General features: G+C 36.2%; 1 protein-coding gene across 1 annotated transcript; it reads left to right on the top strand.

Moving 5' to 3' along the window:
* Positions 1-1,308: 1,308 nt before the first annotated feature.
* On the top strand, positions 1,309-15,084 carry LOC131027236 (glutamate decarboxylase 4). Its single transcript, XM_057957246.2, has 7 exons — positions 1,309-1,637; positions 1,824-2,028; positions 2,141-2,341; positions 12,506-12,720; positions 12,879-13,132; positions 14,298-14,350; positions 14,430-15,084. Exons 1-7 carry the CDS (start codon positions 1,534-1,536, stop codon positions 14,916-14,918), a joined length of 1,521 nt encoding a protein of 506 aa, XP_057813229.2. The 5' UTR covers positions 1,309-1,533; the 3' UTR covers positions 14,919-15,084.
* The last annotated feature ends 285 nt before the right edge of the window (positions 15,085-15,369 follow it).

The following is a 15,369-nucleotide window of genomic DNA, read 5'->3' as shown; positions in this document are numbered from 1 at the left end:
ATACTCTACCATGAAGACACTCGATCAGTTTTTAAAGATATAGGTCATGAGGCTTCTTCCCTCATCTATCTTCTTAGAGTTTGATTTTCTTCTACATCCACCATTGGACATGTTTCTCCCCAAGTGGGGGCATGTTTGTAGGCATTGAATTGTTATCTTCGCATTTTTGCATTTGTCTACTTCTCCCTAAGGTACACTTTAAGGGGGTGGTGTTAATAGACTATATTACCAAACTTGTTCACCTAATAAGTCCTATTAACATGTGTTCACATGTTATGTTTACTTAGGGGAGTAGGAATCTTTCTAGAAGTCATAGTTGTCATGTGATCTCTATTATCTAATCTTTAGTTGTCAAATGTCATAGGATTAAAACACTTATCCCTATCTTGTCTATCATATCTCTCACCTAGCCAAAATAAGCAAGGCCTTGTGTACATTATAGAATCAAGAAATTCATCCTCTTGATCCTAAAACTAAGTGACGATGAAGATAAACTCTAATAAAATTATTTGCTAACTCTTCCACAAAATAAACAATCATAATATTAGCCAAAGTATACTAAATAACATAATCACCCTAAACCCATAAACCAAAAACACATACAATCAAGAATTCTACAATAAAGATGGATTATTAAATAGTCAACTACATTCAATGTAAAAACAAAAAAACAAAATCTAATCGCAAATCACTTTTTTCCTATTGCTCAAAAATACCCTTCAACATGTCATATGAAACTAATAATTTTAGAATAAAATTTTAAAAATTAACCTAAGAATTATCTTCACTAGAATATTAAACAATTCTCTTTTCTATTTTACTAGGTATATATTTATGTACATAAATACCATATTGTAGATACAATTGGTTTAGTTTTGTATGTAGCTTTTAATTTATTTATTTTTAAACCACTATTCATGATTTAATTTTTTTTTGTTTATTTTTATTTTGAGAAATATGAACAATATAAGTAATGAGGTATGGATTTTGGAAAAAATTTAAATCTAAATCTTGTAAACCTATCAAATAACTAAAGAATTCTATAAATTTGATATAAATCCATAAAAAAAAAAAATTTTATTAAATATTAATTCTAAGATATATTTGAGAATTCAGAGTCCCATATATAATGAACTATAAAACAAAATTAATTAATTAATTTAATAATTTTCCACCTTTCTTTCACGATTAACACGTAGCATAGGCGTTCCGCGTCGGCGTAATTATATAATTCTTCCCTTTACCACAATCAGATATACGCGACGAATTGGTTTTCGAGTCTATCAGTGCATTCATTCTGCTAATTGATTGCCATTCAACATCTGTCGTGCAGTTCATAACATTTTGCCACGTCTACAGTGAAACCATGTATGGCCTCCACGTAACCAATTGAATATGCATCTCTCAAGCTTACAAAAGCACAATTTGATGGCATACCCAATTCAACATACAGCGCAGCAGAACAAGTATTGTATAAGTCCATTGTTGTGGTATATACTCAGCACGGATAGCAATATCACATAGCCTTGCAGAATGGCTCTTAGCTCCATCACATTACCCAATCATGACAGAGAAGATGAAGACGAAAGAATTCATTCCACGTTTGCGTCTCGCTATGTCCAGTCTACTCCACCAAGGTTTATGTATTGTTTGATTTCAAGTCTTACTTGGTTTCAGTAACTCCATATGTGTGTGGAGATTGTGTTATGTTTTTAATTTTAACTGAAGGGATGAATAAACAAAACATATACCGTTTTTTTTTTTTAATTCAGATTTCTTTTTAACCATCTGAGAAAGAGAGAAACATTTGTTGATGCGTGCAGGTATAAAATGCCAGAGAAATCCATGCCGAAGGATGCAGCATATCAACTCATCAGTGATGAATTAATGCTGGATAAAAACCCCAGGCTGAATCTTGCATCCTTTGTGACAACATGGATGGAACCTGAATGTGATAAACTTATATTAGAGTCCTTGAATAAGAACTATATAGACATTGATGAGTACCCTGTTACATCTGAGCTGCAGGTTTGGACTCTGTTCAAACATCATATAGAAATATATGTAAGAATTTAAAGCTCTGATTGTTTAAGTGATGAAGAGTGGTCTGACTTTGGTGATTTATGATGTGTGCATACAGGACAGGTGTATTAATATGATTGCCAGGTTATTCAACTCGCCACAGAAGGATGGGGAGAATGCGGTAGGTGTTGGCACCATTGGATCTTCAGAGGCAATAATGCTAGCTGGACTTGCTTTCAAAAAGAAATGGCAGAACAAGCGCAAGGCAGAGGGGAAACCCTTTGACAAGCCCAACATGGTGACTGGAGCTAATGTACAGGTAGATAAGGACCTAAGATTATGTTTAGGACACTGATTAAAATTGTGCTATAACAACTATAATTTTGTACTTCGTTACCACTTGTAAAATAAATCCATGGAGTATTTTCATTCACAACTTTTCGACTTTAAAAATAAGAGATAGTATTCATAATCCCTTGAAACAAGGGGTGATATTTAAAATTATATAAATGCAGATGTTCTGTGTTGAACGGCTGGAATACTGAGAGAGGAGATGAATCAGTATTCCCTAAAACTTTTTTCAATCAATCTAGTTATTTCAATCAGATACACATCATTGGTTAACTCTCAATATAATATAACTAGCATTTATATTACAAATGCTCACTGCTCACTGCCAACCTGAAAAGGAGGCTCACTGCCAAGAGGACTTATTGTCCAAGAGGATAAACAAAATGAACTGCTAAGATTGCATCTTACACATGCATGAATTACAGTTCCAATTAAACTCAATAGACTGACTTCAACCTTTACTTGCTCTTCAACAATCTGACAATCCGTTTCAATTACATCTAATCAATCTGTCACTCTTCTATCTTTATATCTTCATCTCCTATATCGCTCTCGCATACATCCATACCATAATCACACATACCAAAAGGAATGCATCTATATATATATATATATATATATATACCGATCCATATATCAAGTCGGCCATACATGCCATACACATCATACATTTCACTTCATAGATCGGCCAAATATGTAACAAAAATTAAAGCCAACTAGGATATGCCCGTTATCCTCAATGTTTAACCATGTCCCAAAAACCGCAAGATTAAAATCATTTAATTAAAGAAATGCGGATGCCAAAACCAACTCTTCTGTTCTAGAGAAATAGGACAACTGACAAATTGAATTGCCGGACCAAGCATTTCACCTTCCAAAGATCCAAAACATGTGAAATCTAGAATACAGGTAAATCTGATATCTATAAGTGCACTATCCAAACTGCAGACCCATATCTGCAACTGCAGAGCAACATGGAGCAAAACATGGTAGATAGAATCAACAAAATACATGGTAGATAGAATCAACAAAATAAGCCAACAGAAGTATGTTGACATCAATGACAACCGGTAGCCAATACAACATTCTCCTTCATCAATGACAAAACTCCAACATTCTGAACATTGGTTATTAATAATTTCCGTTGTTTTGGTGGCTTCATTACAATTGTATTACTGCTGACACAGCTACTAGGGTTGGGGTTGTTTTGGTTGGATGGCATCATTACAATTGCATTACTAATGAAACATAGCTAGTAGGGTTTGAATTCGTGCTACACTATCGAAATCTCAAAATCAAATTGGGTTGGGGAAATTTTCATTCCATATTGAAATCAGTGAGTTTTTATTGATCCCCTCTAGGTTGCCTTCCTTTAGTAGCCTGTCCCTACTCGAAAGACTCCAAAATTTTAGCCAAGCTTGAACTAAGTATCGCGATAGAATCATTGAAAGACTTTGGTCCACTAGTCCAAACCTCTAAAACGGAGAATCCCGTCTACTTACATGCAAAATGAAAAGAAAATCATAGTTATAGATTTCATGCAAAATGAAAAGAAAATCATAGTTATAGATTTGAGAGCAGTCGCATGAATTTTGTAATAAAAGATCACTAAACCCAAATGATCCAAATTTAAGTTCGCTTGAACTTCCACTTTCGTCATAGAGAACTTGTATGGGAACAAAAATCATTAACTCATTTGAAGCTTGAAAAGAACAATTCCCATTAACTTCTTGCATATAGTAACTAGAGGGGGCCATCTCTTAGCATCCACTCACCTAGGCAATGGGTGGCTAAAGGTAGAATTAACAAAGTTGATAAAGAGTAGGGAAAGAGCATTGATTTGGAATTTTCTATAGTATGTAATAAAGCATTCAAATAGCATGAGAAGAAGGGTAAAGAGATACCAACCGGATGGAGTAGTTGACATAGAGATGTTTCCCTTTGACTAGAGCAAACATGTCACAAGGTTTGATGGCCATAGATGCAGCTAAGAAGGATAGAAAAGTTTTAGCACAGGTTTAAATGCCTAAGGTGCTGATATGCTTAAAACTGTCCCCTATTTTAGTTTGAGCAGGCCTGTGTTCTGAATATTGAAATATTGAACCTAGGTTGTGAACAATAAGTTATTCTTCTTATTGAAGCATCTTCATCCTCTCTAGGTGAAGTATTGAGCTGTTCATGAGAACTAATATAAAATGCCTAAAAGGTATCTTGTGAAATTCGCATTCTAGTATACAATCTTGTGAAAACAAATAATACACAATTATTTGATCATGGTCAGAAAGTAAAAAAAGATTCAAGAGAGGCTTAGGACCTGTTCAATGATAGTTAGATATGTGCCACTGAGGGAGAATGATAAAATGGTTTGGGAGGTATAAAGATTAAAGGGGTTCAAGGAGGATGGTCGATGATGGTCAGATATGTGATAAGGGAGAATAGTGGTAATGGAGTGATTGAAATGGTTTTGAAGGCTTCAAGTGGGCATAGGGAGGGTGGTCAATGATATTTATACATGTACTGAAAAGGGAAATAGTGATTAAGGAGCAACAAAATGTTTACAATGACCAAAAAAAGCCTAGGGAGGATGGCAATGAAATAGTTTGGAAGGTAAAAGGATTGAGGGGGCCAGGGAGGATGGTCAATGATAATTAGATATGTGATAATAGGGGATAATTGTGATAAAGGAGGGACGCAAGGGTTCTAAAGGCTTGAAGGGAATCTCAAGAGGATGGCCAATTTGAGAGTCATGTGATGCTAAGGGGGCAAAGTGGTAAATGAAGAATCTAAGACATACTAGAGCACACTGGCAACATGGCTGCTTGAGCCTAACCAACCTCAATCCTGCAATACAATATTAAACAAGAAATGTAATATGCCATCAAGTCCCTTGACAATGTTAGCGGTAGTGATTAGTTTTGTGTATATAGTTTACAATGAATTCGTTTCATATATTCCTCCATAATAACCAAATAACAAAATTAAGTGCTGATAATGAATTATCCTTTAGCCAATGGTATTGAGTGCACTTCTACAAAATTCCAATTATTGATTACACAAAATTGGAATAATTGACACCCCTCCCAACTGCAACAAAATGGAGTTCAGCATCAACGTTAGATATGAGAGTGTTAAATTAAATACTTTCAGATTGTATAAACTCAGAAAAATCAGAATTAGATTAAGCTAGGTTAATTAATCCATAGTTTTCCAGACTTAAGCATGAAATGAAAATGAAATGCACAAGGACAAAACACAGTTACCCTGGGAAAACCTCCTAGGAGGAAAAACCTCCTAGGAGGAAAAACCCAGCCAAAGGATCCTCAGATCTGTTTATTATTATAAACTGAATATTACACACTTATCTGGAGCATAGAGGTTGCAGTCACAAATAAGAGATAGGAGACTTCACAATTAGGTTGCTGATGAGTTTATGATTTGCAGTCCTTCTCATTGAAATTTCTGAGTGTAGCTAGGGTAACAGCACCTTGAGTAGATTACAGCCCTTCAATGAAGTCCTTCAATGGTTCGCTCATTTCAATTGGAAATCTGCTACTAATTGGGTTCGCTGTCTTCTATCACAGATCTGCTGCTAATTGGGTGAAGTTCGCTACCTCCTAGTTCAAGATCTGCTACCTTCTATTGGAGTTCGTTGTTACCAGTTTTCCCTTTCATTAATTTCGCCTTCACCAAATATGTCTTGCATATACATAAAACTGAATGTAGATATGGAGAAGTATACGCCATCTTTATATGAGTCATGTTCCCTTTTTATGTCGGCCTTCTTTGCATTTAAATCTTTTATTTCTTTTAATTTCTTTTTAGGTGAAGTGAGATAGGGTCGGCCCTATCAAGGAGGCGAATGGGTTTGAGTGAAGCGTGGAACCTTTTGTGTGCACCGTAAGGCAATGGGCCAGGCCCTATATTAAGGAGGCGGATTCCAATGTTGCCCAAGGCAATTGGAATCCGCCAGCCCTAATTATAACCAACACTCCCTCTTAATTAGGGAATAGAATCATAATCATAATCTTCCAGCTTGCACACAAGCATAGACTGGATCCACCTTGTATTGCTCACAGAGGGTGGAGAGGATCTTTTTCTACCATCTTACATTGCCCGCAGAGGATGGCCAAAAGGTTACAATACCATCTTACATTGCCCGCAGAGGATGGTTTAACAATTACACCACCTTACATTGCCCGCAGAGGGTGGTTAACAAAACCATCTTACATTGTCCGCAGAGGATGGTTAAGAATTATACTTCTCCCTAAGAAGTTTACAATACCACCTTACATTGCCCGCAGAGGGTGGTTAACATTTACAATACCATCTTACATTGCCCGCAGAGGATGGTTAAGAATTATACTTCTCTCTGAGAAGTTTTACAATACCACCTTACATTGCCCGCAGAGGGTGGTTTTATACAATACAAAGTATCACTGAAATTGAGACTCCCTCTCAATCGGAGTTTCATTTTCCACAATCCCAAGCCTATCCCTGAAGTACACAAACTTCACTTTGGATAGAGGCTTGGTGACGATATCTGCAACCTGCTCATCAGTGCTGACATACTTCAGCTGAATAGTACCTCTTTGCACCATGTCTCGAATAAAATGATAATGGGTTTCCACATGTTTTGACCTGTCATGAAACACTGGATTGATAGACATTTTAATACAACTCTAATTATCACAGTGAATAACTGTAGGATCCCATGACTGACCAAACAGTCCAGCAAAAAGCTTACGAAGCCACACTGCTTCTCCGGATGCAACACTTGCTGCAATACTCAATGCCACTGAGGATTGTTTTCTGCAAGCCCAAGAGATCACTGCAGAACCCAAGCTAAAACAAATACCAGAGGTGCTTTTCTTGTCTTTGACGCTTCCAACTCAGTCTGCATCAGAATAACCTTCCAGGGTTATTGGAGTGTTAAGTGGATACTTCAACCCAAAACCAACTGTGCCCTGCAAGTATCTTAGGATATGCTTGGCTGCAACAAGGTGAACATGCTTGGGCAAGCTCATGAACTGGCTGAGAGCATTTACAGCAAAACATATGTCTGGTCTAGTGTTAACTAGATACATCAGTGATCCAATCAACTGTCGATACTCGGATGGATCTGCAAATTTAGAGTTAGCTGCAGAAACACTTAACTTCTTTAAGTTAGATTCCATAGGAGTAGACATTGTTTTACAATCCATCATTCTAAATCTTTTCAAAATGTCAATAGTATACTTCCCTTGACTTAGAAAGATTTCGTTAGATCTTTGCCATACTTCTAGACCTAGGAAATAATGCATTAGACCTAAATCTTTCATTTCAAATTCTGAAGCTAGTTCTTTCTTGCATCTAATAATAAGTTCATCTTTACCAGTGAGAAACAAGTCATCCACATAAAGGACTAGAATTAGCATTTCATCATTGGCTACTTTAAAGTAAATATTAGGGTCGACATCATTTTTACAAAAACCTAGACTTAGCAAATATTTATCAATTCTTTCATACCAAGCACGAGGAGCTTGTTTAAGACCATACAGAGCTTTCTTTAACCTGCACACATGGGTTAATCTATCCTGAATCTCATATCCCTCAGGTTGCTCAATATAGACTTCTTCCTCAATGACACAATTAAGAAAAGCAGTCTTAACATCCATCTGATGTAGTTTCCAACCCTTAGAGGCAGCAATAGCAATTATTGTTCTAATGGAAGTATATCTAGCAACAGGAGCAAAAGTTTCCTCATAGTCTATGCCTTCCTTTTGGGAAAAGTCACGCGCTACAAATCTAGCCTTATATTTTTCAATACTACCATCAGCATTATGTTTAATTTTAAATAACCATTTAGATGAAACAACAGATTTACCTTTGGGTCTGGGCACAAGGTCCCACACATCATTCTTGATGATTGACTGATATTCTTCATCCATAGCAAGCTTCCAGGCATGATGATTTAAGGCTTCTTCAACATTGCAAGGTTCAGTTTCAATAAGATTACACATTAAAGAAACATAGTTGGAAAATACCTGAGGTCTCTTAGTTTCACGGAAGGTGCCACTTGGAGCAGCAAATCTCTCAGCTTCTTGAATGGTGTTTCTTACCCAGAGTGGCCTCTTTTTGGTAACGACAATGTCACTAGGAATATCAGTGGGATTCATGGGTTCTGGAGGATCATCATGATCATCTTGAGGTGGAGGTTCAACTTGCTCCCTTTGAATCTCAGGGTTAGAATCAACGTCTATATTTTGATTATCATTAGATTCACCAATAACACAAGAACCTTTCGATTTCTTAAAAGCAATATCTTCTTCAAATTTAACATCCCTACTTACCTCAACGTACCTTTGGCCTGGGATGTAAATCCTAAATGCCTTGGAGGATTCACTGTATCCGACTAGCATGCCTTTCTTTCCGGAGGGTTCCAACTTTGATCGTTTTTCCTTAGGCAAATGAACATAGACGGGACTTCCAAAGATTCTGAGGTGACTAATGTCTGGTTTGAATCCTGTGAAGGCTTCTTCCGGGGTCATGTTCTTTAGAGCACGGTGAGGACATCTGTTCTGGATGTATACTGCTGTTCTAGAAGCCTCAGCCCATAGGAAGGTCTGCAACACCATTTTGTTGAGGATTGTATGGAACACAAAACTCCCTCTTAATTCCTGACTCAACACAAAAGTCATGAAAGCTACCGGAGGTGTATTCACCTCCATTGTCAGATCTTAAACATTTGATTCTTTTACCAGAGAAGTTTTCAGTTAATGCTTTAAACTCCTTAAATTTGCTTAAGACTTCATCAGATTCTTTAGATTTCAATAAGTAGATCCAAGTTTTCCTAGAGAAATCATCTATGAAGATTACATAATAAAGGAATCCACTAGGAGATGCTATGGACATAGGACCACATAAATCAAAGTGAACAAGTTCTAGTTTGTCTTTAGCTCTCTTTTCACTTTTATGAAATGGACTTCTAACATTTTTACCAATCGCACAACCTTTACAAGTGTTATCATGAATTTGACTAAGTTTAGGCATACCTTTAACTAACCTTTCAATAGAAGGAAGGGCTTGATAGTGTAGATGACCAAGTCTTCTATGCCATAACTCACAGGATTCCGGAGCCTCATTAATGAGGGCTTGAATAGGGTTAGAGGAGAGCTTGTAAAGACTATCATATCTATGTCCAATTGTACGAGCAGATTTAAAAATATCTTTCTTAGACCAAGCAAGGACTTTTCCTTCGGAAAATGCAATTTGATAACCTTTATCTTCTAGAGCAGAAATGGAAATTAGGTTTCTTTTAATTCCAGGAACAAACAATATATCACTGAGATGTAAGGAAATACTGGAATCTAATTTTAGAGAAGTGGAGCCAGAACCTCTTACCGAATAACGAGCATCATCACCAATTACCACGTGAAGGCTGGTATCCTTTTCGACTAGGCCTGAAAGATGATCACAGTAACCTGTGATGTGTCTGGAGGCACCACTGTCAATCAACCATGTATTGCTATCTGAGGGAACACTGCTAGATAGAGCGGAAATAAATAAGAAGTCATCATTTTGTTCTGCGACTTCATTTAGGTTTGCTTCACTTTGGTTAGGGTTAAACTGACATTCCTTAGCATAGTGACCAAATTTGTCACATCTAAAGCATCGCACACGCGAAGTATCTCTGGGTTTCTTCCAAGGGTGTTGGGAAAAAGATCTGGGTTCCCTATTTCTTTTAGGATAAGGTTGCTTCCAATTTCCCCTTTTCTTGCATTGAGCTGCAAGCATGTGATGGTCATTTACATGGGGGCTCTTGGATTGACTCCTTGTGATGAGGCGAGACTCTTCTTAGATGCAATCATTCTTAAGGCGATCAAGTGAAGGTAACTCAGACCGACCACTTATGGTTTGGATAAATGACTCCCATGAGTGAGGTAGACCATTAAGGGTAATCATGACAAGGTCTTTGTCTTCCATGTTATGGCCAATTAAACCTAGTTGATTCTTTAGTTCTAAAATTTTCATGAAGTAGGAAATAATAGAATCTTCTTTAGCCATTTTTATATTAAGTAGTTGTTGTCTTAACGTAATTGCCCTACTAAGATTATTAACTTCATATGTACCTTGTAGATGGCTGACCATTTCCCTTGCAGTGGTGAATGAGGCAATAGAGGTGGCGAGGTGGTCTTTGACTGAATCAATGAGAATCTTCCTGGCCTTGATAGCATCCTTTTTGAATTGTTTCAACTCAACTGCATCCGAAGGCTCAATTAGCTCTTTCGCTTCTATGAATTGGAGGAGATCTTCTTCCTCAAGAGCCAACTTGATTCGAACTTTCCATGCAGTAAAATTTAGATTCCCATCGAACCTATCTTCAACTTTCAGCCCCATTGACCTGATCTGCAAAAGCTACAGCAATCTGAAAATGAAAGTGTAATGAATTTTAAATCTGAAGATTGATCTAACCAATTAGCTCTAATACCATGTTAAATTAAGTACTTTCAGATTGTATAAACTCAGAAAAATCAGAATTAGATTAAGCTAGGTTAATTAATCCATAGTTTTCCAGACTTAAGCATGAAATGAAAATGAAATGCACAAGGACAAAACACAGTTACCCTGGGAAAACCTCCTAGGAGGAAAAACCCAGCCAAAGGATCCTCAGATCTGTTTATTATTATAAACTGAATATTACACACTTATCTGGAGCATAGAGGTTGCAGTCACAAATAAGAGATAGGAGACTTCACAATTAGGTTGCTGATGAGTTTATGATTTGCAGTCCTTCTCATTGGAATTTTTGAGTGTAGCTAAGGTAACAGCACCTTGAGTAGATTACAGCCCTTCAATGAAGTCCTTCAATGGTTCGCTCATTTCAAATGGAAATCTGCTGCTAATTGGGTTCGCTGTCTTCTATCACAGATCTGCTGCTAATTGGGTGAAGTTTGCTACCTCCTAGTTCAAGATCTGCTACCTTCTATTGGAGTTCGTTGTTACCAGTTTTCCCTTTCATTAATTTCGCCTTAACCAAATATGTCTTGCATATACATAAAACTGAATGTAGATATTGAGAAGTATACGCCATCTTTATATGAGTCATGTTCCCTTTTTATGTCGGCCTTCTTTGCATTTAAATCTTTTATTTATTTTAATTTCTTTTTAGGTTAAGTGAGATAGGGTCGGCCCTATCAAGGAGGCGAATGGGTTTGAGCGAAGCGTGGAACCTTTTGTGTGCACCGAAAGGCAATGGGCCAGGCCCTATATTAAGGAGGCGGATTCCAATGTTGCCCAAGGCAATTGGAATCCGCCAGCCCTAATTATAACCAACAGAGAGCATTTCTAAAACTTTAGCAAACCAAATTATTTAGATAACATTAAAATCTCGAAAAAAAAATAATGTTGCCTATTTAATAACAATTGACATGAACTTTATTTTACAAGGAAATGCTTAGATAAAACCACAAGTATAAGAAATAAAGCAGGAACTTCGCTTTACAATGAAGCTGATAGATAGAACCACCCTAAGACACCTTCAAAAAATTTAAAAGGGATTGCAAATTTAAGAACACTAGTAAAATTCACCTTACAATAAAACTGGCAGCCAGATTTGACCTAAAAAGCAGAATTCAAAAGTATCTACCTTGGATGATGGAAATACATTTCTTTTGAGATGATGCTAATACATACATCTCCTTGGATGATGTAAATAAATTTCTTTTGAGATGATGATAATACATACATCTCCAAGACGAACAAACAAAACCTGGACAAACTATTTTAAAATTAGATAAACTAAAGACATCTTTAAATAGAATAAAATATGCCTTTGATAGGTCAATCATTTTGGCATAAAGGATTTTAATAGTCATCTTATCTCAGCACGTATAACCTTGAGAATCAGCAGCTCAAGTTACAAGTAATTCATCATGTGTTCTAATCATTGCATTTGTTTTGCACACTATAGTATGCTATAGATATCAAATGCTTGTCTGCTCCCTTTGTAGATCCGTGTAATCTTTCTTCAGTTATTTTTTATTTGTATTGGCTGATATGTGATAATTATAAATTTTTAAGAAATAACATGGCAAGCTGCAAATTTTACATTTTAATTTTTAACTAACAATTTTCTCATATTTTATTTGTTTAGGTCTGTTGGGAGAAGTTTGGAAAGTATTTTGAAGTAGATATTAAAGTTGTCAAATTGAGGGAGAATTTCTACGTCATGGACCCTTACATGGCAGTTGATTTAGTGGATGAGAATACTATATGTGTATGTGCCATATTAGGTTCAACATACAATGGTGAGTTTGAAGATGTCAAGCTGTTAAACGATCTTCTCCTTGACAGGAATAAAGAAACAGGGTAAGCTAGATATACTCTAGAAATTGCTAGAGCTCATTATTTTCATCTGCCTGTAGGACTCCTAATTACTGAGAGCTTTATGAGAGAGTTTAAAAAGCCAAATAACTACAGTACCAGATTTTTAAGTTTAACTGTAGCACTTTGAATTTGAATTATAGGTGGGACACAGCCATCCATGTGGATGCTGCAAGTGGAGGGTTTGTTGCACCTTTCATTTATCCTGATTTAATATGGGACTTTCGACTGCCCTTGGTGAGAAGTATCAATGTGAGTGGGCACAAATATGGACTTGTTTATCCTGGCATTGGCTGGCAAATCTGGCGCAGTAGCAGGGACTTGCCAGATGAGCTTGTTTTTCACATTAATTATCTTGGAGCTGATCAACCTACATTTACTCTCAACTTTTCAAAAGGTATTATGGTATTATTGCATGTTCACAATCTTCAGTGCATGTCATTAACTATTTAGTTTGTTTCTTCATTTTTAAGCTTCATAAAGCACATCGAAGATGTGCACTTGATAGGGCAGACTTATGTCCATTTGAATTAGATGCCACATTCGAGGTATATTTAAGGCTTAATTCTAGGAAATTCTCACATAAATTTTATCTTGCTCCATGTCTCTGATTTTCATGCCATTCACGAGGATTAAATGACATTTAAAACATAACCTACCTGACACTCCACCTAACTTATAAACTGCTACTGCATGAATTTTCACACAGCAAGCCTCACAAAGGGTCATTCCAAGAAACTAGAGATTATCTGAAATAATGTAAAAGACAGTGCCAACAAAATTAATTAGTGCTTGCCAACTTATGTGCTCTATTTTCCTTCCTTAATGGAGATCCTATTCAAGGTTACAAACTTGCAATTCCCTACTTTTTGTGCCTGTTATTAGTAACTACACCTCAAGGTGAAGTATAGACCATAACTAAGCTATATTAGTGTGATCTATTTCAAGAGGCTTATAGGTGACGATAGGCTTTTTGAGTTTTTAACTATAGCCTGTTTTCCCTTGTGCATGTAATTAGCTACCACTCTATAGAGGTTACAGGGATATAATTGTGCCTGTTATTAGCTACTTCACATTCCTGTGCTTACAGTTTACACAGACATGCTCGTGCCTTTTATTACATAACACATCTTACCCTGTAGCTTGAAAGGGTTAAGCTGATAATATATGGTTAAAGGATCCATGGGCGTACCTAATGCACATAGAAAAGGAAATCCAAGCGATCTTTAGGCAATCCTATAACACTATAGCCCGTAGGTATATTGCATGCATACTAATAGTACCATCCAGTAGCTACTTTGAAATAAGTGACAAAAAGGAAAGATGCAAATCTAAACCCAAAGAATATCCGGGAGCCTAAAATCCAATGATTTGACCTCTTATATTAATTGACGTTCCTTACATAAAATTTAAATGAATTGGGATTCTTCCATAATCTACCACAAATTTTGTTGTTCTTATGACTCTTTTGATTCCTTACATAAAATTGAAATGAACTGGGATTCTTCATAATCTACCACAAATTTTGATGTTCTTATGAATCTTTTGATCTGTTTATGCAGGGGCCAGCCATATAATCGCACAATATTACCAACTAATTCGACTTGGATTTGAGGTAAATTATTGAAGTCTTAATTATGAGAGCCTTGGTTTGTCACCCTACACCAAACTGAATGTGAACGGTTATACTGCAGGGATATAAACAAATAGTCGATAATTGCCGCACAAATGCAGATTTCCTTGTTTCAAAACTCAATGAGACAGGCAAATTCAAAATCCTTTCCAAAGATATAGGGGTTCCTCTTGTTGCTTTTTCATTGAAAGACAAGACCAAATATGACGAGTATAAAATTGCAGAGGAGCTACAAAAACATGGATGGATCCTCCCTGCTTATACAATGGCACCTGATGCTCAGAATGTCTCCTTGCTAAGAGCAGTAATCAGAGAGGATTTCACAAGAACATTGGCAGAGAGACTTGTATACAATATCAAACAGGTTTTGGAGCACCTAGATTCTTATGCTCATAAAAAGGAGAATCAACAGGATAAGACAGAGGGAAGCTATAAAGTACCCAAGGAGGACTTGAAAAATGTTTCAGTATTTGATAACTTTCTCAATGCTTCAAAGATTTTTAGTGTATGGAAAAAGAATACTGTCGACAAGACAAATGGTGTTTGCTGACAAACAGACATTTACAGCTGCTATTTTTTTCCTTACAATGTATTTACAGGGTTTAATTGTGAAAATCTATTATCATGGATAAATTTGTTTGATTCGAATTGCTAAAATGATTTCGACATTTACCATTTTGAAGAAACTGCAATCCAGACAATATTATTTTTTGTTCTGTGACTGGCATGCAAAATTTTAAACAAATGGTATAATATCAAAAGTTATATGGTATCAGAATATGTTCATCATATGCAGTGCATGCCATATTGGTTGTTTAGTTTGTTTTTTTAATTTTGAACTTCATAAAGCACACTCAAGTTGCACTTGATAAGTCAAAATTCAGTTTCTTTGGATTAGATACTTAATCTGAGGGATATTTAGGATTAATACTAGGAAACTCTTACACAAATTTTATCCTGCTTCGTCTATTTGTTTTCGCATGCCATCAACCTAATTTATA

The sequence above is a fragment of the Cryptomeria japonica genome, chromosome 4 (genome assembly GCF_030272615.1).
Source record: "Cryptomeria japonica chromosome 4, Sugi_1.0, whole genome shotgun sequence".
Classification (NCBI taxonomy): Eukaryota; Viridiplantae; Streptophyta; class Pinopsida; order Cupressales; family Cupressaceae; genus Cryptomeria; species Cryptomeria japonica.
This window is presented reverse-complemented; position numbering and strand designations above follow the sequence as displayed.